The 24,353-nt window shown below is 36.2% G+C and overlaps 1 protein-coding gene across 4 annotated transcripts in view; it reads left to right on the forward strand.

The window, feature by feature from the left end:
- Nucleotides 1-24,353, forward strand: part of HMGCLL1 (3-hydroxymethyl-3-methylglutaryl-CoA lyase like 1) — a 195,246-nt gene that overhangs the window by 47,449 nt on the left and 123,444 nt on the right. For 3 of the 4 annotated variants that reach the window (XM_032409625.1, XM_032409627.1, XM_032409626.1), the window contains exons 2-3: nucleotides 921-1,001; nucleotides 1,229-1,336. The exons of the other annotated variant lie outside the window; for it this stretch is intronic. In XM_032409625.1, the coding sequence (XP_032265516.1) occupies nucleotides 921-1,001; nucleotides 1,229-1,336 (189 nt within the window). The remainder of the gene's footprint in view (nucleotides 1-920; nucleotides 1,002-1,228; nucleotides 1,337-24,353) is intronic. 4 annotated transcript variants of the gene reach the window in all.

The raw sequence follows: 24,353 nt of genomic DNA on the forward strand, positions 1-24,353 counted from the left end.
GTCTTTCTAAATATGATGTGTCCATAGTACTTGGTTTAGGGCCAGAGGTTCCAGAGTCCAGACCTGGACCAGATCTGCCATTCCAGATTTGGGCAAAAGATAGAACAGACTGTTACACTGGGCTTACAGCTAGGTGTTCCCAGTGGAGGGGCTCTGTGCTTCTGGAAGCTGTGTATAGGTGCTGGTTGTGCTGTGTGACACAGAAAATCAACAGCATATGTTTTCCCCTGCCTCAGCATTCTGGGCACGTGACAGAAAACCAAAACCACATTCCTCAAGTTCAAGGTATGGAGTCACATCTTTATGACTGTGCTCAGTGGAAGTCTGTTAATACAAAGATACAATTTTATTTTTATTTTTTAAGATTTATTTTAGAGAGCTTGAGGAAGAGAGTGAGTGAGCACAAGTGGGAGGGGTGGAGGGAGAGAGATTCCCAAGATTCTGTGCTGAGCGTGGAGCCGGACACGGGGCTTGATCTCATGACCCTGAGATCATGACCTGAGCTGAAACCAACAGTCAGACACTTAACTGACTGAGCCACCCAGGTGCCCCAAAAGATACAATTTTTAAACTAACTCTAACGATGGTAAATTTATCATCACGTGTGCAATTACTCAACAAGTTTGCTTTTTAGATCCTGAGTATGTTACCTTTCCCACAGTTATACTTTAAAAAATAATCTTTTCAATTGTAATCATGATTAGACTGAATGTCATTGAGCTAGAAGGAAAAAATGACTTCATGTTGCCCGTGATATAAACTTGATATTTGGATTGTAGCATTGTACCGATTTCTTACCATTTTAGCTTTCTGGGGTGAGAACTTTATTTAACAAAGTGTAATTGTTTGACTTTTCAAAAAAGCAAGTTTGACGTTCTAACAGTTAACCTGTTTTTCTTGCCTTGTATTTTCCATTTCAGGAAACATCCCAGTTATCTGGATTCCCTGAGTATGTTAAAATAGTGGAAGTTGGACCTAGGGATGGATTGCAGAATGAAAAGGTAGTTTGATATTAGTTTTAGACAGTTTATTTCAAATGCTAAATCATAATATTAAGATTCTAAAGACTTACATGGGTTTTATAGATTACATGATTATGTTTGTTCTCAATTGCTATTGAATTTATGCATCTTAAATACAATTTGCTTTTGTTAGGAAGTAATTTTCTATTTATGCTTCAATAGACTCGATACAAATTACTTATAAAATAATTTTAATGCTTTCATAGGTTATAGTTCCTACAGATATAAAAATTGAATTTATCAATCAACTTTCCCAAACTGGCTTGTCTGTAATAGAAGTGACCAGCTTTGTGTCCTCCAGATGGGTACCACAGGTATGTAAATCTGTAATTCCTTAACTGAATCTTTAATTAAACTTTTCCAAGATTTAGCAAATATGTGTGATATAAATTGTGATATTAACCTGACATTATTTCTGATTTGCTATATTTTTACAAAATATTAGCCCATGCACTGAGACATGATTAAAGAAAAACCCCTATCATGAAACATCTTCTAAAAAATTATTTGGAACTCTATCCTAAGCCTACCTGACTGTATGTTCCAATGTAATGAGTAGATAAGGCACTTAAATAGCAATTTAGGAGCCTGCCATCCACTTACTATGTTACTGACCTCGTGAATAATCTGAATACCTTCAGGTGCTTTAGTTTTTTTGTCTGTTAGAATGGAGAGGGAACAGGGGAGGGGCTGAGGGAGAGAGAATCTTAAGCAGGATCCACGCTCAGCATGGGGCCAACACAGGGCTTGATCTAATGACCCTGAGATCACGACCTGAGCCAAAATCAAGAGTCGGTTTCTTAGTCAACTGACCCACCCAGGCACCCCTACTCTTTGCCTTTTTTTTTTTTTTTAAGCACTTAGATTTGCTAGAGAAATCTATCTGCCTATCATACACAAGGTAAAGGGAGCTGTCTAGAATCTTCTCTCTCTTTTTTTAAAAGATTATTTATTTTAGAGAGAGGGAGAAAGAGAGAGCATGAGTGGGAGGGGCAGAGGCAGAGGGAGAGCAGACTCCATGCTAAGTATGGAGCCAGACTCGGGGCTTGATCTCAAGACCCTGAGATCATGACCTGAGCCAAAACCAAGAGTCGGATGCTTAACCGACTGCACCACCCAGGTGCCCCTAGAATCTTCTCTTAAAAGAGGATAGAGCTTTACCTAGAGTTGACAGGCAGGTGGCAGCAATCATCACTTCTGAGACTTGGCTCTGGTCTTTGAAATGTGATTAGTGATTAGTAACCATTAAGTCCCCTTTCCTTCATTATCTAATACATGTTCTCATTCCTTGGATCCTTCTATCTCTCCCAAGCACTTAACTTCACTGATTACTTTCTCATCCCATTCCTTTGGTGCTGTTATTCTCAATAATCCTCCTTCATTTACACTCTCATTTGCTCTTTTTTCTGTCATTTCATTACAAGTTTAAGGTTCTCCTAACATTCTGCCTTCAGTCATTTTCTCTGTGCTGTCTTCTTTGCCTATTCTTCCAACGTCAGCAGTCACCTTAAAAGGATGACAAATCTGTACTTCTGGTCCTGGCTTCTCTGATAAGCTTCAGCTAGATGTGCCACCAGTGTACCTCAAGCTCAGGTGGGTCAAAATCAAACTCCTTTCTGACCACCCTGCTTTATGTAAATAGCTCATCAGTTCTCTTTGGAGTCCTGGACTTCAGTACTCAAAGATCTCTCTTCCATATCTAGTCACTGACACAAAAATTATTTTTCCTCAGCATAGCCTACATATGTATTTTCTTTTCAGTCCTATTGGAAACATTAGTAATTCACACCCTTATTAGCCAATTATTGTGGTAGTCACTTAAATGATATTCATAAGCACTATTTCTCCTTTCCTTTTATATTTTGCCTATTGCTTCTAAAATCTCCCAGAAATAACAGCCTTCTAAGTTCTTTATGTTTTTTTAAAGATTTTATTTATTTGAGAGAGAGTGAGAGAGCAGGGGTAAGTGGGAGGAGGTGCAAAGGTAGAGGGAGAAGCAGATTCCCTGCTGAGCACAGAGCCCGACATGGGTCTCGATCCCAGGACCTTGAGATCATGTCCTGAGCCAAAGTCAGACACTTAGCTGACTGAACCACCCAGGTGCCCCTCTAAGTTCTTCAGAGATTGCCTTCTCCCCATTAAAAGAGTCTGGAAACTAGTCTGGTATTCCAGGTCCTCTATACCTTAGCCCCTTCTTCATTTCCAGCCTTAACTCTATTTCTCTACTTCATTTTGCTGAAGGTTCTGCCAAACCAAACTGCTTCTTGTTCCCTAATTACAAGTCCTGACTCTGTATCTAGATAGCACCTTACGTGTCCTTGCTTATGTAGATCTCAATTTCTGCATTGCTCTACAGTTACAATAGGATGATGTAAAAAAGCTTAAAACAGTGAAGCCTTTTAATTGTAAGACCTGGGGAGCAATGGAAGCCACAATAGAATTAACAGTAATACATCACTTTTCACAGGGGCAGTTTTCAAATATCAGGGTTACTTTTATTTTTCCCAAAACAAAAATGTAACTTTCCTTCATCCCAGTTGTCACTGTTTATAATCATATATTTTTTGGTAAACATTTTTAAAATTACCTGTTTCCTAGACTATAAGAGTTATGGAAGGAGTGACCGTGTTGGTCTTGTTCATCACTGTACCCCCTTGCTTAGTGCCTAGTAAGTAGGTGCTTAATAAGTAATTGTGAAATGAATAATGAAGCGATCAGCCTGAAACAATAATAATGCATACTTTCACCTTTTTGTATGGACAACTGACTCTTAACTTTTGTTCATGTATTTGGCCCTGTGTAATGAAGGCCACAAATCTTTTCCTTAGGAAGGCACAGATAGTTTTATGAGACTAGACATACTTCCTTGACATTGCCATTTTGCAAAATGGTTAGCCATTGTTATTTTATGAGCTGTCATTAATTTTAAAAGAATGTGAGACCCTTTTACCATATTTAAGTCTTCATGAAATTGCCTTTGTTTGATTCAGTTAGTGTTCGTTTCACAAATTCGATTATTGTTGGAGAGAAACTGGAAAGGCAGGTATAACTTGAGGGTAATGTCAGGAAAAAGGAGAGGTCTTGGTCATATTAATTGATGATCAATCAAACTTTTATTTCAGATAATATATTTTACTAGGTCCTCTTCAAGACATTATTTTCCCATGGTTTTATGAAGCTGCCTACAAAATATTCTTCTTTGCTAAAATTATGCCCATTGTCATATTCTATTATTACACAATATTAGAAAATCTTCGAGAGATTATTCTTGAAACTAATCTAGGACACATCCGGTGACATTTAGAAAGAAGAGGCTAGAACCCTTCCTGGAGGGCCATATTTCTTGTTTAGCTAGTTCAAAGATCAGATGGTCAAAGCAAAAGGGAAGGCAGTCCCTCTGTATGCAGTAATAGGAAAATGCTTTCTGGTCTCACATTAAGTAGGTATGTGATGGGACCATAAAATAAGATGATTTATTCTGGGCTTGCTCTGGAGGTGAATTCAGGACTTAAACAATTGAGATTTAATGAACACTTCCTAGGCTCGAAGTGTTATTGAATACATGATGGAATTCCCCTTGTAGCTCTTGGGGACAGCTATGGTGAGGAGGAAGTACCTCTGGTACTGTGTTTCTGTCTACATTCTGCCCTGAGCTTGAGTCCGTGACTTTCTTTGAGCCTGGGAAGTCCCAGCAGTGCTGCCTAGAGCATGGGAGTGTTCAGGGCAATAAGGCCCATGAAGGGATCTCTGCAGGTGAATGCCCAGAGTCCAGAGCACCTGGTTGCTGACCAGTGCTCAGTAGTGTTACCTGAGGGAATGCCTGACTAGCAGATGGACTGACTGACTGGACTCCACACAAGTTACCTTCCTTCTTTTTGATAAAAAACCTTTTTCTTAAAGATTAGAGTGTGTTTAGTTTAAATATTGGATCAGGTAGGCCCAATTTGAATAATTGAAGATACTCATCCTTCAAATACTAAAGATACGTTACATATTTCACTTTTAATTTTCATGTGGTTACATGCATTCCAAACCAAAAAAAAAAAAATGTTTTAAATAAATCACAAATCCAGGGGTGCCTGGGTGACTCAGTCAGTTAAACATCTGCCTTCGGCTCAGGTCATGATCCCGGGGTCTTGGGACCAAGCCCTCTTCCTCTCCCGCCCCCCCGCTTGCACACGCACTAGTGCTCGCTCTCTCTCTGTCAAATAATTAAATAAAATCTTAGAACTAAAAATCACAAATCTGTTAAAAAAAAAAAGGGGGGAGTATGATTTAGGCAGTGTACCTAAATCAAAGATATTATCAGATTGATTCTTCCAAAGTTATACCAGTCACTAACTACATAACATACCAAGGGATTTTCAAAGGGCAATATTGAGAATATCCCATTTTTGCAGTTTGATTTTTCCATAGTTGTGTTTGGGTTTTAGATTTCACTGAGCTTGCCTGAGTAGAGCAGTTTTTATTGTTGTGGTTGGAGGTCATCTCATCATGTAATTCTGCTGATTTCGTTGTCTTTATGCTAACAAAAACAGGCATTAAATTAGCAGAACTAATTCATAATGTTATTTTTTCTTTTGAAAATTTATATCCTAATCACTCATTTTTGAAGAAAATGTCATGACATCAGACTCCTCTAACTTATAGCAAGGTCTGAGATGTGACAGAACAATTTTAGTCCAACAGCTTACGTGTAATTATCTGAAGTAATTTCCACTTCTAAAGACAACGAATGTGGCTCTAAATCGGTCTTCCATTAATTCTCTGCATTTTCTTCTATTTCTTTCCCTTAAACGTAGGTCATGGGAATAGTCCTCTAGTTTATGTTTAGATTGCTGCTTGTTCGCTTATTCTTTTTTTAGCATTTTAAAGCATTTTTACATTTGCCTCCCACTGTTTTGTTTGGCAGCAGCTTTTTAAAGCAGCTAGAAGAAAAGTTCCACAGTAGCAGGGTGCCATATAAAACAGGATCCCACACCTATAATCGAAATGGCCAAAGATGATAAAATACCTGCCATTAAAAAAAAAAAAATGTTCTTTACAACTTATCTGGAAAAAAGGTTTCCTAAGAGTGACATGTAACATAAGAACATTTGAAATGAATCCAGATAGCCCCTCACTTTCTATGGAATGAACAATAACAGCAGAAAGAAAACATGTTTATAAAAAAAAGATAGGCTTACTGCAATTTTGGAATGTGGCTCTTAGTAGTAAGTAAGTAAGTAAGTAAGTTATTTATTTATTTATTTATTTATTTATTATTTATTATTTTAATCACCATACATTACATCATTAGTTTTTGAGGAGTAAGCTATTTAAATCATTATACATACAATAATTTCCAAAAGTGAACAAGTCCTTTACATTCATAGTATTTAGCAATTTGGTTTTAAATACCTTCATTCACATGAGTGATTAAAGTGAACATCATTTACAGAAAAATAAGACTACAGGGGTGCCTGGGTGGCTCAGTGGGTTAAGTATCTGCCTTTGGCTTAGGTCATGATCCCAGGGTCCTGGGATTGAGCCCCAAGTCAGGCTCCCTGCTCAGAGTAGAGTCTCTGCTTCTCTCTCCCTCTGCCCCTCCCCCTGCTCATGCTCTCTCTCTCTCTCGCTGATTCTCCCTCTCAAATAAATAAAATCTTTAAAAAAAAAATTACATTAAATGCATACAACACTGTTATATAGGTCATATGCAAAATCTCAGCAAATGCCCCCTCTTAATTTTTAACTCCCTCTTAAATTTTTAAAGGATGGGTCCCACGTCGTGATGTAGAAATAGATTTTCTCTGTAAAAGTAGAAAGAAATACACTTAAAAGACTAACAATTACTTACAAATCAGTTGAACAATTAAAAATATGGCCAAAGAACAATGTGAGCAAGGAATGGGTGAACTTTTCCCTGCCCTCCTTTTGTGTGTGATAGAATTTTTTATTAGTAATGAAAACAGTTACTGGATTGAAGTTTCAGATTCAGATTTACATTGATGAGATGTGGGAGGTGGTAGCTTCTGCTTCTGAGTATCCCCCTGCTTCTCTTTCTGGCTCTGCTCTTGTTGAAAGGATGGATGTGTGGAGAAGAAGCAAGGAAAAGGGTAATTTAGCATAGATGTTGAGTGTGTTAGTGTTGCATGTGTGTGAGTGTGTGTGTGTGTGTGTGTGAGAGAGAGAGATGTTGAGAGAGCATGTGCATACACACAGAGCCCCCACATTATTCTGCTTCTGAGGCACAGTTAACTGACAGGGTAATCATCATCTGGGAAGTGTTCCAGTGCAAGTCTCATTCATTACACCCCAGATGAGTTGGCCTCTGCCATCTCCCCAAAGAGGATGCAGAAGAGATTTCCAAGACCACAGCCCATTTCATGACTACAGGAGTCCTTTTACCCAGCTAGTTCAGGGAGGAGGAGCTGAAGGAGGAGCAGAATTTAACCCTGATTCTCTTCACCGGACATTGCCTTAGGGTGCTCAATTCTCTGTTTAGGACACTTTTCTGCTACACACTAAGATTGTCTTTCATTTAATTGCTGTCCTACTCCATGGCTTTAGGTCTCCATTTCCTTTTTATTATCTCCTGAATTGGCAGTCCAGGTGCACGCACTGGTGCTGCTTCCTTATAAAATAGGCTTATATTAAAGAAGTTTTTTGTTTTTGTTTTGAGAGAGAAAGAGAGCTTGTACACACACACGGGGGTGAGGGGGTTACAGAAGGAGAGAGAATCCTAAGCAGGCTCCACCCTTAGCCTGGAGCCTCTCACAGGGCTCATTCCCACAACCCTGAGATCCCAACCCCAGCTGAAATCAGGAGTCCCACAGCTAACCTACTGTGCCACCCAAGTACCCCAAAAGAAGTTTTAAGGGTCTTTTTTTTAGCAATAGTTTCTAACTGTAGTAGGCTTTTTTTTTTCCCTCCAACTTGAGCATGTTGAATTTCTTACATGTCAAAAAATAATTGCTCAATATTCAATATTTAATCTCAGAGAAAAATAGATACAAAGTTCTTTAGTAAATGAGCTCTGATAGTTATTCAAAGTAGATGGGGATAAAATTGTGCTATGAAAGCTATATCCACATAGAAAAATTGCATTAGCTCTTCAAGAAAATAAAAAACAAGCATATAATATTTTCTACCTCATTTTTTCCCAGCATTTAATGGCATAAAGCACAGCCTCTTCAGATTGCTTCAGTATGTCCAATGTTGTTCCATTGATTGTGTAACATGTGGCAAATATTCTATATGTGTGTGCACATGTGTATTCATTCACATATATGAAATTGCCACATGCCCCAAAAGCTAGTAAAATGAATGCTGGTCCTTTTTGATTATCTGCATAACAAATAATCCCCAAATTCCATCTCCTGAGACAGTAACAACCATTGTTTTTGCTTATGGTTTCTATCAAGAATTTTGATATGGCTCAGTTGGGCACTTCTGGCTAGAGGTTTTCCACAGATGGTGGTCAGAGCTGCAACAGCAGGGACTGGGAGGCCGGGGCAGCTGGGAGCTGGCTGGACACCTCTTTCTCCATGTGTTCTTAGAACCGCTCTATGTGGTCTCTCTGTATAGGCTAGTTTGGATTTCTTTACATCATGGCAGCCTAAGACATCTAAAATGGTGGTGTAGAATTGCAAAGGTGAGTGCTCCAAGAGACAGGCAAAAATGGTGTGCCTTTTATAACCAAGTCTTATAAATTTTGTAGCATTACTTTTCTATAGTACTCTGTTAAGACTGATGAATTTTGTATTGAATTCGGCTTAAAATATGTAGTAAGAAATGCATTTCTTAGTAACCCCAAAACAGTTGTACTTTTCTCCAAGCCCTCAGGTTGCAGGTTTCCTGAGCTTTAGTGATATTATTACATCTACTGTTTAGATATAATAACCTATTCATTTTCTAATGATATGGTGGAAAATCTGGGACCTGACTCTTACTCATTTATGATGTGATTTGGCAAAGTATTTTTTTAATCTATGGCTTAGATCCTTTCCATTTATTCATTTGCCCATTCATTGCTTTTATTGTATCTATTAAAAACCACATCAAGTTCTTCATTGAGCTCAAAAATTGAATAATGTGTATTTGCTAACAATAACCATAATATTGACACAATAAGGCAATTGTAAAATTAAAATGGATAATGGGAATTAAATCACTAAAAACAATGAAAACTTAGAGGTTTTCAAATCGAATGAATATCTGTAAATTAGTTATAATAAGATAGAACCTGATAAACTGAACACACTAAGCAATTTGCCATTGGTCACTCTGTCCAAACTTTTAAAGTTCTGCATTCTGTACTGTTGACAAAATAGAGATCTCCGGATCCATATGATGGCCAAATCATTGTATTTGATCATACAACTTTCACAGTGATGGCATTGCTTGTCACAGTAGTAAGACCATTTTACTATAGCCCTTACTGATAGTCTCCCTCAAACAACCCAGGCTTACCCTCTTCTTGTCAGTGTGACTATGCACTGTGGGCAGAGGTAGCTTATAGAAAGAAGTGTAAGTAGAGAAGGGAAACTCCATTTAGTCAGTATAGAATGAGTACAATTAGATACAGTATTTTAAAAATGACTTCTTCCATGCATGGAAAATAACAATGTTGACAGTGTTATTATCAAACACAAAAGCATGATATATGAGAGGCAACACAGTTGAATGGAAAGAAAATTATGTACTGGGAGCTTTGAGACTTCTTGCCCTTACTTCAGAGTGATGTTAGGAACATGATTGTTTTGACACGGGAAGACCAGGAGGGTGGTCACAAAGGCATTGACCTGAACAAAGAATAACTAATGTGTATTTGTTTTGTTTATCTTAGGAAACTGGGAAGTATTATTGAATAAAATGACTGGTTTCTCTGTCTGAAACATTGGTCTTCCGGTCTATAACCCACAAATCCATTGGGTAGATTAGGTTTATTTTATAATTTAAAAATGAATATTTGTAGACCTTAATGGATTATGATTAAAATGTCCTTCTTGCATTTGCATAAGAGTAGGGGTCATATGTTACTTGATTTGGTCACTCTTGAAAACATGTGCATGCTATCCAATACCGGGCAGTACAAAAGTCCTTAGAACACAAAGGTAATGTTGAATAAAGAAGAACAGGAAATTATACACCAGACCAAATTAGTTTTAAGGCTTCTGGACTTAAGAAGTTTTTTAAGTGTGATGTCAGATCATTTTAGTAGTGTAGCCAAAACAGGGTATTGGGTGGGGGGAGAAAACTAGATGTTCAATTTTCCAGAGATTTCCTGTGTTTATTATTATAAGACTGTGATTTATTAAAACTGTCTTACTTCTTCAAGCAGACCAAGATTTCCTGTGTGCTACTGAGGCTAAGATATATGGGGTTTGTGCAGAGTCTGTGAATGAGACAAGGTTATAATACCCAGCCTACAATGCTATTCATAGCTGGGTAGAGCATTTCCACCCAGAATTGTCAGGAAGAGCTCTAGTCTAATTTTTTTCATTACTGAAATTACAAATGTATTACATTTAAGAGGAGTTACTGCTCAAATTGAGTTTTGAGTTATAGTGTCTGAAACCACATTATTTACATTTTTATAGTAATCGATTGCATGTGTTGAAGAAATTGTGCATTCTGTACCCGTCTTTCCTCCTACACTCCTGCATATGGAAAGTAATACCATCAGTTACGTCTCATCTAGCTAGTAGACGGTAGGCAAATGCCTTCTGACATTGCTTGCTTATTTTGAACTTATGTGAATGTTGTCCTGGGTGATGGTGGAGGTGTTGGGGCAAACAAAAACAAAAACAAAATCCTTCAAAAATATTTTTAAAAAATGATTCAGCAGACTATATTAGCAAGCAGGGGAAAATGAGGGTTATAAGTCCATGAGTTTAAGTCTATTTCCCGGCAGAATTTGCAATGGTTTATTAAGCAGAGAATTTATAAACATAGATAGACTCAGAGATATTATGGATATACCAAGAATAAGACATTCCAGACTGATCTCATTACTTTCTTGATAGTTTTTTTTTTTCCCCCTGAAGTGGGAAGGAAAGAGAATACAGTAAGACACCATGAGTATGTATTTCATGAAGATCCTTAACTATCTTGACATTGTTAAGAGCATAGTAAGACATTTCACCAAGGTTGGTAATTTCCAAACTTTTTTAATTTTTTAATCCATGGAATTTTTTTCACTCTAGTTAAAACATAGTTAGGACCTCAATATGTGCTACAGACAGGAAAACTATGTTGAAATGTTTGTATAGATTCCCTCCCAAGAGGGGCCCTAGCAATGTACTCACCTGGACATACATTTCAGTGAAAGTTACAAAAGTTAGATATTTTTGTATTTTTCTTAAAGAAGCTTCCTCTCTATATTTCAGTCATTTTAGATCCACATAATCTGTATTTGCCTCTGAATAAAAATAAAATGAATCTCCTTTATTGAAGTGGGAGCCTCAAATGCACTGATTGGTATTCCCTTGAGCAGAAGCCAGCAGCAGCCTTTGTGATTGAATCTGCCGTGATTCTGTCTTGTGGATGGCTAACATCTCCTGAGAAGTTGTGGGACTAGAGATACCTGTGTCTTACAGCAGAACAGAATCGGAATCTGTACAGATGGGTCCAAGAAATCTGTATATTCTAAAGTACCTCAAGTAGTTCTGATGATGAATCTAGTTTGGGAGGCACTGGTTTAGATCATTAAACCACGCGTCCCCACCAAAATTGTTTAGCTTGAGGGTGGGATCTTTCTAGGAGCTTTTCCCTTGATCTTGTGACACATGAAATCTTTAGCAATGACTAAGATAAAAGATAAAGACAATAGAAGATATAGGGGTTATATTTATCAAAGAGGTATTAGAGAATGTGCTTTACAGTCAGTGGACTTGGGTCCCATCCCAGCTCTCCCAGTCACTAGCTGGGTCATCTTCCTCATCCTTAATATCTCTAGTTATCTTCTACAAAAATTGTTGCTCTCACTGGATTGTTAAAAACATTTAAATAGGTAATGCAAATAAGGAATTCAACACACATAGGTCTAACATACAGACTGGCATAAAGTAAATGTTTTTATCATTATCACCATCATTGCTAACAGTAAAATCTTAGAAGAATTAGTAGAGAAAAGAATCATGGTTCAAGATGGGTTGAATTCAAAATAGAATAAACAACAAGGAAGAGAAATTTCGGTTCATTTAAACAACCATTTATTAAATGCCTTTTATGCAAAGTCTTCAAGGAGCTAATAATTTAGTCAGGGAGAGAAACATATAAAACAATAAATCATACAAAATGTGATGAGAGCAATGTTATACACACATAGCTATGGAGATAATAGAAACATGTGAATCAAGCTGATTGTTAAGAATATCTTAGGAGTTTTTGAGCTGAATATTGGATGAAATAAATGAACTCGATGAAAAAAATGATTTTCAGGCAGATGGTACATGCGAAGGATCAGAGAGGCAAAGCAGCTTGACATTTTGCTATGGCTAAAGGAAATTTGGGAGCACTTCAAGAACTAGATGAACTATTAAGGAAAAATAGGATTCTGGAGTTCTCAAAACTTTCAAGGGCTTAGTTGCAAACTATTCTGAAATACTGGGGAGAGGAGAACAGGGTTCCAGCCAAGGAATGACTAACTGTGATATAATTCTGTCCTCAGCTATTGTGGTCATGGGGGTCTGATCTAAAGTGACACCAGTTTTCTGGAGTCGAATAAGTTGGGTTGGTGTGACCTAACCACAGCACTCTGGACAGTGGTGATGCTCACAGAAAGCAAAAGAAAAATCTTATTCCTTTGGGTCTATGTGAGTTGAAGGAGAAACTTACTCTAAAATTTTGATTCTTCACTCCAGGATGGAGGTTCAGACTCCTCTAGACTCTTCATATAAATCAACCAAGGAACTTCTCCAACATGCACATTTACAGTTTATGCTCTCAGAAATTTTGATTCATTGGGGCTGCCATGAAATATAGAAATAGGCATTTTATAAACCATCCCAGATAATTCTGACCCAGGCAGTCTTCAGACGTTGGTGTTTGAGAAGCAATTCTCAAAGTACACTGGACCTTGCAGTAAGACCATGCCCCTATTCCTGCTGGTGGGAATGGGTTTTCTAGGAGATTTCCAGGCATGGTTTTCAGTAAGTCTGTGTCTACATAGAGCATAGCTAACAAGAGGAAGGGTCTTAATTCTTTCAGTTGGATGTAATTAAAATAAAATTGTGGGTCCCACAGGATCATGGGTTGGCAATGACTTGCATATATACATTCAGAATGCCAAAATAATTAAGTCCTTCCAGTCTTCACTTGTGCATCATATGGAAGATTAAAAGGGACCTAATTTGTATCCTACTATGGGAGTTTGAAAATTCACTTTCCTTACCTCTCCAAATGTCCTATACCCCACATATGTTTTAGAGTCTCTTGTTCTCTCAATGAGTCTTTTTCTTTATGCTTCTTAGGTTCTGTATATCTCTGTTTAGTCCCCTGATTCCATATCACAGTGGGTGCCTGGCTTGCACCAACAAAGATAAAGTATATGGGTCAGGGTCAGGGAGGCATCCATGCTGACAATGACAAAGATTCCTTTGAATGATGGTGGGGTCAATGTTCTGACCCAACTTTTACTCTGTTTAGGATCTTTTTTCATTTCCATCGAACTTATCAATGTTAATCATACTACCCAAAGAACACATCCTATTATAGTCTATTCCCCTTCTTCTCCTCTTGGTAACTTTACTTCCTATTTGATGCTTCTGAAATGCTGTCAAGTTTTAACCTTGTTGCCTCTGTCAAGGTCCCTTATCACAAACATTTGAACTAGGGAATATGTAGTTTTCCAATGAACAAACATTAGGTTATGTATGACTCAATTGCCTTCCTCTTCAAGGATTGTGTTTTTGGTAAGGTGCAAAGTATGATCTGGAACCTGAGGTCATTTAGTTTTGAGAGTAGTTGGCCAGCACGTAGGTCTCATAACTCTAAATGGAGTAAGTTGTTGTGCTGTTGCTAACTGGTAGTATCTGGACCATTCAGGGCTATCTTTCTCATTCTGAGATCTGGGAATCACTAGAGGACACAGGCTAACCACTTGTAGGGAACTTCTGAATTTGAAGGTATCAATTGGAGGACCCTCATTAAGAAAAAAGAGTGTGTAATGTCAAGTATAAAATTAGGTACTAAAATTAACAATTAATTTTGAATGAGCAAAAAACCTCATGAAATTGTAGTTTTAAAAGTTATCAAGTATCAAAATTACCTTGAAATTAAGGAAAAGTATTTTAAAAATTAAGTGTCTGAGGTTACATCATAATACCTTTTTTTTAATGGGAAGGAAACGTAACATGAGACCTACCCTCTTAAATTTTTCAGGGTACCATACAGTATTGCTAAATATAGGCAGAATATTGAACAACACATTCAGAAGTTAACCATCTTGCATAACTAAAACTTTACCCATTGGATAACAACGCCCCATTTCTCCTTTTCCCTCAGCCCCTCACAATCACCATTGTACTCTCTGCTTCTATGTGTTTGACTAGATTATAGATACCTCATATAGGTGGAATTATGCAGTATTTATCATTCTATAATTGGCTTACTTCATTTAGTGTAATGTACTCAAGGTTCATCTGTGTTGTTGCATTTGGCAAAATATACTTTTTTTGATATTTTGTTGTCAGTTTATACCACATTTTCTTATCCATTCATTCATCCATGGAGATTTAGATTATTTCCACATCTTGGATATTGTAAATGATGCTGCTCTGACTTGGGAATGCCGATATCTGTTCAAGATTTTGATTTTAATTCTTATAGATAAATACCTAGAAGTAGTATTGCTGGAACATACAGTATTTCTATTCTTAATTTTTTTGTGGCACTTTCACACTGTTTTCCATAGTGGGTGTGCCATTTTACATTTTCACTGACAGTGTACGAGAGTTCCATTTTCTCCACATACTTCCTTGCCAACACTTGTTATCTTCTGTGTTTTTCATATTAACCATGCTAACATGTGTAAAGTAATTATCTTACTGTGGTTTTGATTTGTGTTTCCTGATGACTAGCGATATTGAGCATGTGTATATCTGTTGGCCATTTGTATGTCTTCTTTGGAAATATGTCTATTCAAATTCTTTGCCCATTTTTTAATTGGGTTGTTATTTTTGCTATAAGGGTGGCAGCATGCCTTCTATATTTTGGATATTATCCTCTTATCTGATATGTGGTTTGCAAATATTTTCTCTCAATTTGTAGGTTGCCTTTCCACTCTCCTGTTTTCTTTGCTGTGCAGAGCTTTTTAGTTTTGTGTAGTCCCACTTGTCTGTTTTTGCTTTTGTTGGTTATCCTTTTGGTGTCATGTATGAAAAATCATTGCCAATATTAGTGCTGTAAAACTTTTTTCTTTCTTCTTTTTTTTAATTCCTAAGAGTTTTATGGTTCCAGTTCTTAAATTTTAGTCCATTTTGGGTTGATTCTTATGTATGGTGTAAGATCAGGATCCAATTTCATTCTTTTACATGTTGGTATCTAGTTTTTCCAGCACCATTTATTGAAGAGATTGTCTTTTCCCCATTGTGTATTTTTGGCACCCTTGTCAAAGATCAATTGAACGTACATGCATCAGTTTGTTTCTGGGCTCTCTATTCTTTTCCATTGGTTTATATGTCTGTCTTCCATGTTGTTTTAGTTACTGTAGCTTTGAAATATATTTTGAAATCAGGAAGTGTAATATATCCAGCTTTATTCTTCTTTCTCAAGATTAATTTGGCTATTTGGGTTTCTTTGTGGTTTCATATAAATGTTAGGATATTTTTTTTTACTTTGGTAAAAAAATGGCATTGAGATTTTGATAGGGATTGCATCTTTAATTTATAGATTACTTTGTGTAGTGTGGACATTTTCACAGCACTAAATCTTGGAATCCATGAACATGGGATGTCTTTCTGTTTGTTTCTAGCTTCTTTAATTTCTTTCATCAATGTTTTATAGTTTTCGTGTATAGTTCTTCCACCTCCTTGGTTAACTTAGTTCCTAAGTACTTTATTCTTTTTGATATTATTGTATATGAGATTTCTTAATTTCCTCTTTGGATGGTTTGTTAGTGTATAGAAATGAAACTGATTTTTAAATGATTTTTTTAAATTCAATTTAGTTAAACTATAGTGTATTATTAGTTTCAGGGGTAGAACTTAGTGATCCATCAGTTGCATATAACACCCAGTGCTCATGCCATCAAGTGCCCTCCTTAATGCCCATCAGCCAATTACCCCATCTCCCAACCAACCTCCCCTCCAGCAACCCTCAGTTTGTTTCCTGTAGTTAAGAGTCTCTTATGGTTTGCCTCCATCTCTGTTTTTATTTTTCCTTCCCTTCCTCTGTGTTCATTTTTTTTTTCTTAAATTCCACATAGGAGTGAAATCATATGGTATTTGTCTTTCTCTCACTTATTTTGCTTAGCATAATACTCTCTAGTTCCATCCACGTTGTGACAAATGGCAAGATTTCATTCTTTTTGATGGCTGAGTAATATTCCGCACGCGCACACGTGTGTGTGTGTGTGTGTGTGTACACAACACATCTTTTTTATCCATTCATCTGTCAGTGGACATCTGGGCTCTTGCCATAGTTTGGCTATTGTGGACATTGCTGCTACAAACATTGCGGTGAATGTGCCCCTTTGAATCACTGTTTGTATCCTTTGGATAAATACCTAGTAATGCAGTTGCTGGGTTGTAGGGTATTTCTATTTTTAACTTCTTTAGGAACCTCCATATTGTTTTCCAGAGTGGCTGTACCAGTTTGCATTCCCACCAATAGTGTAAGAGGGTTCCCCTTTCTCCACATCCTCACCAATATCTGCTGTTTCCTAACCTGTTAATTTTAGCCATTCTGACTGGTGTGAGGTGGTATCTCATTGTGGTTTTGATTTGGATTTCCCTGATGCTGAGTGATGTTGAGCATTTTTTCATATGTCTGTTGGCCATTTGTATGTCTTCTTTTGGAGAAATGACTGTTCATGTTTCCTCCCCATTTCTTGACCTGATTACTTCTTTTTGTGGGTGTTGAGTTTGATAAGTTCTTTATAGATTTTGGATACTAGCCCTTTATCTGAAAAGTCATTTGCAAATATCTTCTTCCATTCTGCATGTTGCCTTTTATTTTTGTTGACTCTTTCTTTTGCTGTGCAAAAACTTTTTATCCTGATAAAGTCCCAATAGTTCATTTTTGCTTTTGTTTTCATTGCCTTTGGAGATGTGTCTAGCAAGAAGTTGCTGTGGCCAAGGTCAAAGAGGTTGCTGCCTGTGTTCTCCTCTAGGATTTTGATGGACTCCTGTCTCACATTTAGGTCTTTCATCCATTTTGAGTTTATTGTTGTGTGTGGTGTAAGAAAGTGGTCCAGTTTCATTCTTCTGCATGTGGCTGTCCAATTTTCCCAACACTATTTGTTGAAGAGACTGTCATTTTTCCATTGGATAGTCTTTCCTGCTTTGTTGAAGATTAATTGACCATAGAGTTGAGGGTCCATTTCTGGTATTGTCTATTCTGTTTCATTGATCTATGTGTCTGTTCTTGTGCAACTGATTTTTGTATTCTGATTTTGTATCCTGTGCTTTACTGAATTTTTAAATTCTAAGAGGTTTTTTGTTTTTGTTTATGTGAAGTCTTAGAGTTTTCTACATTCAAGGTCATGTTATCCGTGGAGCGCGTAGGTGGTTCAGTCAGTTAAGCATCTGACTTGATTTTGGCTTAGGTCATGATCTCAGGGTCATGAGATCAAGCCCCATGTTGGGCTTTGCACTCAGCTCAGAGTCCTCTTGAGATTTTCTCTCTCCCTCTCCCTCTATCCCTCCCCCTGCTCACTTGCATGCTCTCTCTCTCTCTCTCAAATATATAAAGAAATAAAATCTTATTAAAAAAAGATCATGTCATCTGTGAAAAGAGATAATTTTACTTCTTCTTTTCCTTTGCATGCCTTTATTTTTCTTGCCTAATTGCTTTGGCTAGGACTTCTAATTCTGTGTTGAATAGAAATGGAAAGAGTGGGTATCCTGTTTTATTCTTGATCTCAGAGGAAAAGTTCCTCACTGTTGAGTACAATGATAGCTGTGGGCTTCATATATGGTCCTTCTTAAGTTGAAGTAATTTTATTCTATTTCTAAAGGTTTATTTGTTTGAGAGTTTTTATCATGAAACAGTGTTGAATTTTGTCAAATGCTTTTTGATGAAGCATTTTTTTGGTCAAATTTTGACATATATTGAGATGATCATGTGGCTTTTATCCTTGATTCTGTCATTGTAATGTATCACATTAATTTATTTGTGCATGTTAAATCTTTCTTGCATCCCAGGATAAATCCCACTTGGTCGTGGTGTATGATCCTTTACACATCCTATTGGTTTGCTAGTATTTTGTGGAGGATTGTTTCCTCTGTGTTCATTAGGAATATTGCCCTGTAGTTTTCTTCTCTTGTAATACCTTGTCTGGTTCTGGTATCAAGGCCTTATAAGACCAGCTTCTACTGCATGTTCTTATAAAATGAGTTTGGAAGTATTTCCTCCTCTTGAATTTTTTGTAAGAATTGGAAGAAGGATTGGCGTTAAGATTTCTTTAAATGTTTGATAGAACTCATCTAGTCCTATGCTTTTCTTTGTTCAGTTTTACTGATTCAGTCTCATTGCTAGTTGTAGTCCTGTTGTGATTTTCCATTTCTTCACTTTTTTCTTTATTTTTTGACTGCATATTTTTAGTTTGCCTCTTTCTCATAATAGCACTTTATAATATTTTCTATGGAGAAGCTAGAAAGATGATTCAGTCTTTTGTGGTGTTAAGGTTTTGTTTTTTGTTTTTATTTTTGGTAGGTTAGCAGAGTGTATTTCAGTTTAATAATACATTTTTGGTAATGTTTTGTTACATTGTATCTAATACTTTGTGATGTATAACCTTATAAACAGATACACTATTTCCAAAGAATTACTATAATTTTGTACCCTTCATAGTGGAGAATTTTGATATATTCTATACTGTGATTTTTGTAAAAGATAAAAACAAAAATATGAATGATGTACTTAATTTTATATACTGCATATTGCATTTATTTGTAAGAAAGAACTTCCATTTAATTTGACATTGATGAAAACTGATTCATTCACTTACAGTTTTACACATATAATGTTTAGCAGAATTTTCTATAGGCTAGCTTCTAGTTCTATACATTTTGAAACTTGTTTCTCCTCAAATATTTACATATTTCTTGTGCCAGATATTGTAGGACATGGTGAATATGGACTTTTTGCTTAACTCTAGAGTAACAATTTTAATAGGAGGTATAACTGAGTACTATATGTTATATAATGTATTTTATGTATTTTAAATATATGAGACTATTTATACCAATATTCTGGAAGAGCACAACAATCATGGGCTCATCCTAGTGGCAAAGTTTGTGCCTGAATTCATACATACAGAAATATGATATAGCAATGTAAAAGAACCAAATGGTGTTCCAATCTTTATATGCATTACTTGAAGGCCATTACAGGAGACTCAGCATAATGATTAAAGAAACATTTTGTATAATTGCCCTTTTGTCTTCTCTTCTCATATTTGTTCACTGCTCCAGAGCAGTAAAAGCATCTTGCCACCAAGACATATCTCTCACCTCCCATCCTATTTTCCTCCAACTTTATTGCTATTTTATTTAGATTTTCTGTCTATCTTTTCCTCTTTTTCCTAGCACCTCTCAGTTTCCCTCTTAATATACCATGAGAAGAAATAAGGTGCAGCAGTCTTGTTAGAATGAGAGGGAGCGGGCGCCTGGGTGGCTCAGTCGTTAAGTGTCTGCCTTCGGCTCCGGTCATGATCCCAGGATCCTGGGATCGAGCCCCGCATCAGGCTCCCTGCTCTGCGGGAAGCCTGCTTCTCCCTCTCCCACTCCCCCTGCTTGTGTTCTTTCTCTCTGTCAAATAAATAAATAAAATCTTAAAAAAAAAAAGAATGAGAGGGAGGAAAAATTTGAGTTCTTTAGTAGGTGATTGGAGTGAAGGAAAGGACAATGGGTAATGCTCACCCAGTGATGATGTTTGACTTGGTCATGTTGGCTGTATCAGGGCAGAGAAAAAGGAGTAAAAGTAGAGTTCCATATTTAGGTTATAAGATCCAGTTGTAAGAGGTGGTCAAGTAATATAATTTGGCAGATACCACTTTGCAGATAACACTGTAAAGTTGGAATCTCTAAGTATTTTTTCCCTCACATTAATTTTAGATTCTACTCTAAACACTTTTGCCATTTAAGAACACAATGCTAAGTTGAATTCTTAATATTTCCACCCCAAAACACAATCTCCTCACCTTCAACAGAGCCACAGAGATGCATTGAATAATTTCCATGGTGATACAAAACAACTAAACTCTCTTACCTATTTTGCAGTCTTGCTAGTGACTAAACTCTTATTGAGTTAAAATAATAAATGTAGTGATTTTATATGTCATCAGTGTATGTGAGACTTCCATAAAAATTTTTATAATGCAGCTCTGGAACTTAAAGCCCTGTACCATGTGTTATCTTTATAATTGAATTTGTTCTGGGAAAAGGAAAAAATGTTAATCAGTGTTAAGTGAATAGGAGTCAGTTCTTCTAAAAAAAAAAAAAAAAAATAGAACCTCAGTTTTTTTCTGCACTTCTATTTAAAATTAATTATAAATATTTCACTTTATTGAACATATCAGACAACGTATATTCAGTTGGAAATGAGCCATATTTACTTAGTGAATATTCTGTTTTCTCTATCAGCTGTTATTTGGAAGAGAGATCAAGAGTAATAGATGTTTTTACTTTCATTTCATTGGACTTGAAAATGAAAGAATTTTGTGATTTTTAAAAAAAAAAAGATTCTATAAAATCTTTCTCCCCATAATTATTTGAAGAATTTTAATAAAAACATATGTTTTAAGTTTAGGCTAATTAAACCCTTTTCAGTACATAGAAAGTTCAATTTATCATAGAAAAATAAATATGTACATATATGTGAATAGTCTTATTCTGTGAGTATTTTTGAATAGTTTCAAGTTCTATGAATAGTTTTGCTTCATTAAACCCTTAGAATAATTTGCTCTGTTAAAAACAGGCCCCTCAGTTATTTACATTTAGCCTAGACAAAGTGTAGCTTAAATATTTGTCTCATTATTCTAATTTAGTTTACCAAGAAAAATGCTTTCTTATCTGTGCTACATAAAACTCCAGATCACATGACATTTATATTTTGTGGTTTGGTATGTACACATATACACACATATCTTTCCCTGCTGGTCTGTGTGTTCTGTGTGTCTGCTTCATTTTTCTATGCCATGTTAAATAGGTAGTAAGTGCATAAAATATTGAATCAGTATTCAAATATTGAAATTAATTTTTAAAATTATTTTTTAAGGTCTTAGGACATTTTTAAATTAACTTTGGTGTCCCATCAATGTAAATTTAATAGCTTGTGTACAAAATATAATTGAAACTTCTAATGTTTTTTCTCTCATTTAGTTTATGAGAAACCCTTTGTCATTGTTTAGGACTTGTGCATTATGTTGAAATCCCAATAAACTCAGAAAACTTGGATGAGGACCCTATGTATTTAGGAGAGATTATAGTATTCAGATAATGACAAAATATTAGTAAGATGTCTAAATATGTATAATGTGGAGTGTCTAAATTTACCACATGACAGTAGCAAATAAAATCTCTATGACTATTACACTCTAATCTTTATGACCTTTTGCATATCTTTAATACCCTTGCAAAGTGTTACACAAATATTATTATTTGAATCCATATATAAAGTGGATTCCCAAGAAATTGATTAACCAAGGTATAGCCGGTTTTGTTGGCCAGATAGACTTAGGTATTGCCATTTCCAGACTGTGGCCAGTTGATAGCAAAGTATGTTATCAACCAAATTATGGGGATTTTTATGATCTTAAATGAAAAGTCACAGCAAAATCTTTAAAATATGTTAAATCAAACCAGATGTAGAAAGGTTTCATTAAAATGTCAAAATAGTGCTGTAAAGGAATAGTTCCATTATTGTTTGAATAATAGTTTAAACTTTAGACATTAAAATAACATCAAGATTGTAGTATAGCATAAGCTTCCTAAGAGTAAAAAAAAAAAAAAATAGTAAGGCAAGAATTTTATACCTTTACCTGAAACCTATTTTATTTATTCATTGTAATAAAATTATATCCTATCAGGATTTTCTAAAGCTCTTTACATAACTGTTTTTATTGACCAAATTTAGACTGAATACTACTTATTAGATTACCTCATTATACTGTGACTATTTTAAAAAAGGAAAAACTGATTTGTTGGAATCAAATTTATGTATTATAATTTCACTATGGTATCTTCAGTGATTATCAAAGTTTAGGTTTCATGACCTGGAAATTTGGTTACTATCATCTCTATTCATTTTTCATTTTAACTGACTGAAACATCTATTCAAATTTTTATTAATTTACATGTGGAATGAAATAATAGCGTACAGGTCAATATGACCTATATTTCTTAAAGAATGTGTTTTGTGCCCTTTATGCTGGTTTTTGATGCACACTTTAACCAAATCTGTGTATTGGTTAGATAAGCACTTTATTCATTTCTGTTACTATGGTTATGTAAATGTTTCTTTCTTTCTTTTTTTTTTTTTAAAGATTTTATTTATTTGAGAGAGAGAGAATGAGAGAGAGAGAGAAAGCACAAGAGGGAGGCAGGTCAGAGGGAGAAGCAGAATCCTGCTGAGCAGGGAGCCCAATGTGGGACTCGATCCCGGGACTCCAGGATCATGACCTGAGCTGAAGGCCGTAGGTTAACAAACTGAGCCACCCAGGCACCCATATGTAAATATTTCTAATAAATATTTAAACATGCTATGTTTAGTTAGATGTAAGTATTAGTAATATTAAGATTACTGTCCAGTAAGAGTGTTGTTTTAGATTTCATTACAGTGCCCTAAAACTAGTAGTAACTTTGTTTGAAATTAGAAGTGGTATTCTACTTTTTTTTACTATAATTTGTGTGTACATGTTTGCATGTACACTTGTGTGTGTGTGAGAAAGAGACAGACACAGAAAGGCAGACCTCATAATCTAGCATCAGACAGAAAGGCTAAATTCATAGATATGTAATGAAAGACTGTGTTGAAATATGCAGAAATGCTAAATAATTTTAAACGGCTATAAACTAATGGGGATTACATTTTTGAATAAAGTCCTCTCCCTTACACGACTAGCCAGTGTGTCCTATTAATTTTTCCTGGGAACTTCTATTCCCAGTACCATTCTTCTGGAACTTGTTGCATGCTGAATTCTCACAATTGCCTGAGAATTGCCTCACTTGTCTCTAGACTGCCCTTTGCCTTGCTCCCATGTTGATCTTTCCAAAATACTGCATGCATCTCAGTCTTCAGCTAATTCAACACCAATTCCCGATGGCTTTCTACTGCCTTCTGTATTTTTCGAATAATGTGAACATAACTGGAGGACACATCACAGTGTATGGTCCCCTATCTTCATTTATAATCTATTCCCACATTATTTACCCATAATCTTCTCTAGCCAGATAATGCTTTCCTACTGCTGCACCTATTGCCCTCTCTTTTCCAACTCTATTGATTTTCTGTATTTCAGCTTTTATGGCTATGTAATGAATTACCTGAGAACTTAGTGGTATAAATAAATATGTGCTATGCTCATGAAATCTGAGGGTTGGAACTTGAACAGATGCTCATGAAATCTGAGGGTTGGAATTTGAACAGGTCACACACGGGAGGACACCTTGTCTCTGGTCCACAGTGTCTGGGGCGTCATCTGGGTGACTTGAATGCTGGAAGCTAAAGTCATCTGAATGCTCTTTCAGTCACAGATTTAGGGGCTGATGCTGGCTGTTGTCTGGGGGCCTTAGTTTCTTTGCACGTGGGTCTTTCCACCTGGGCTCCTGCAAATGGCCTCTCTGCAGAAGCTAATTTTTCTCGCTACATGTTAGCTGATTTCCCTGCAGTGGCTCTCCCCCCACCCCCAAAGAGAAAGCCATATGGAAGCTGTATCCTTTTTTATAACCTGGGCTCTCAAGTCACATGTTATTATTTCTGTTATACTCTATTGCTTGGAGCAATCACAAGTCTGCCTAGGTTTAAGTGGGAGGTAACACAGTTCACCTCGATAGGGACTGTTGAGCTTCTGGAAGAGCATGTAGGATTAGAGATATTGCTGTGGCCACTTTTATAAATTTTATTTATTTTTAAAGATTTATTCATTAATTAGACAGTGAGAGGGGGAGGGGGCAGAGGGAG

The sequence above is a fragment of the Phoca vitulina genome, unplaced genomic scaffold, assembly GCF_004348235.1.
Source record: "Phoca vitulina isolate PV1807 unplaced genomic scaffold, GSC_HSeal_1.0 scaffold11, whole genome shotgun sequence".
In the NCBI taxonomy this organism is placed as follows: Eukaryota; Metazoa; Chordata; class Mammalia; order Carnivora; family Phocidae; genus Phoca; species Phoca vitulina.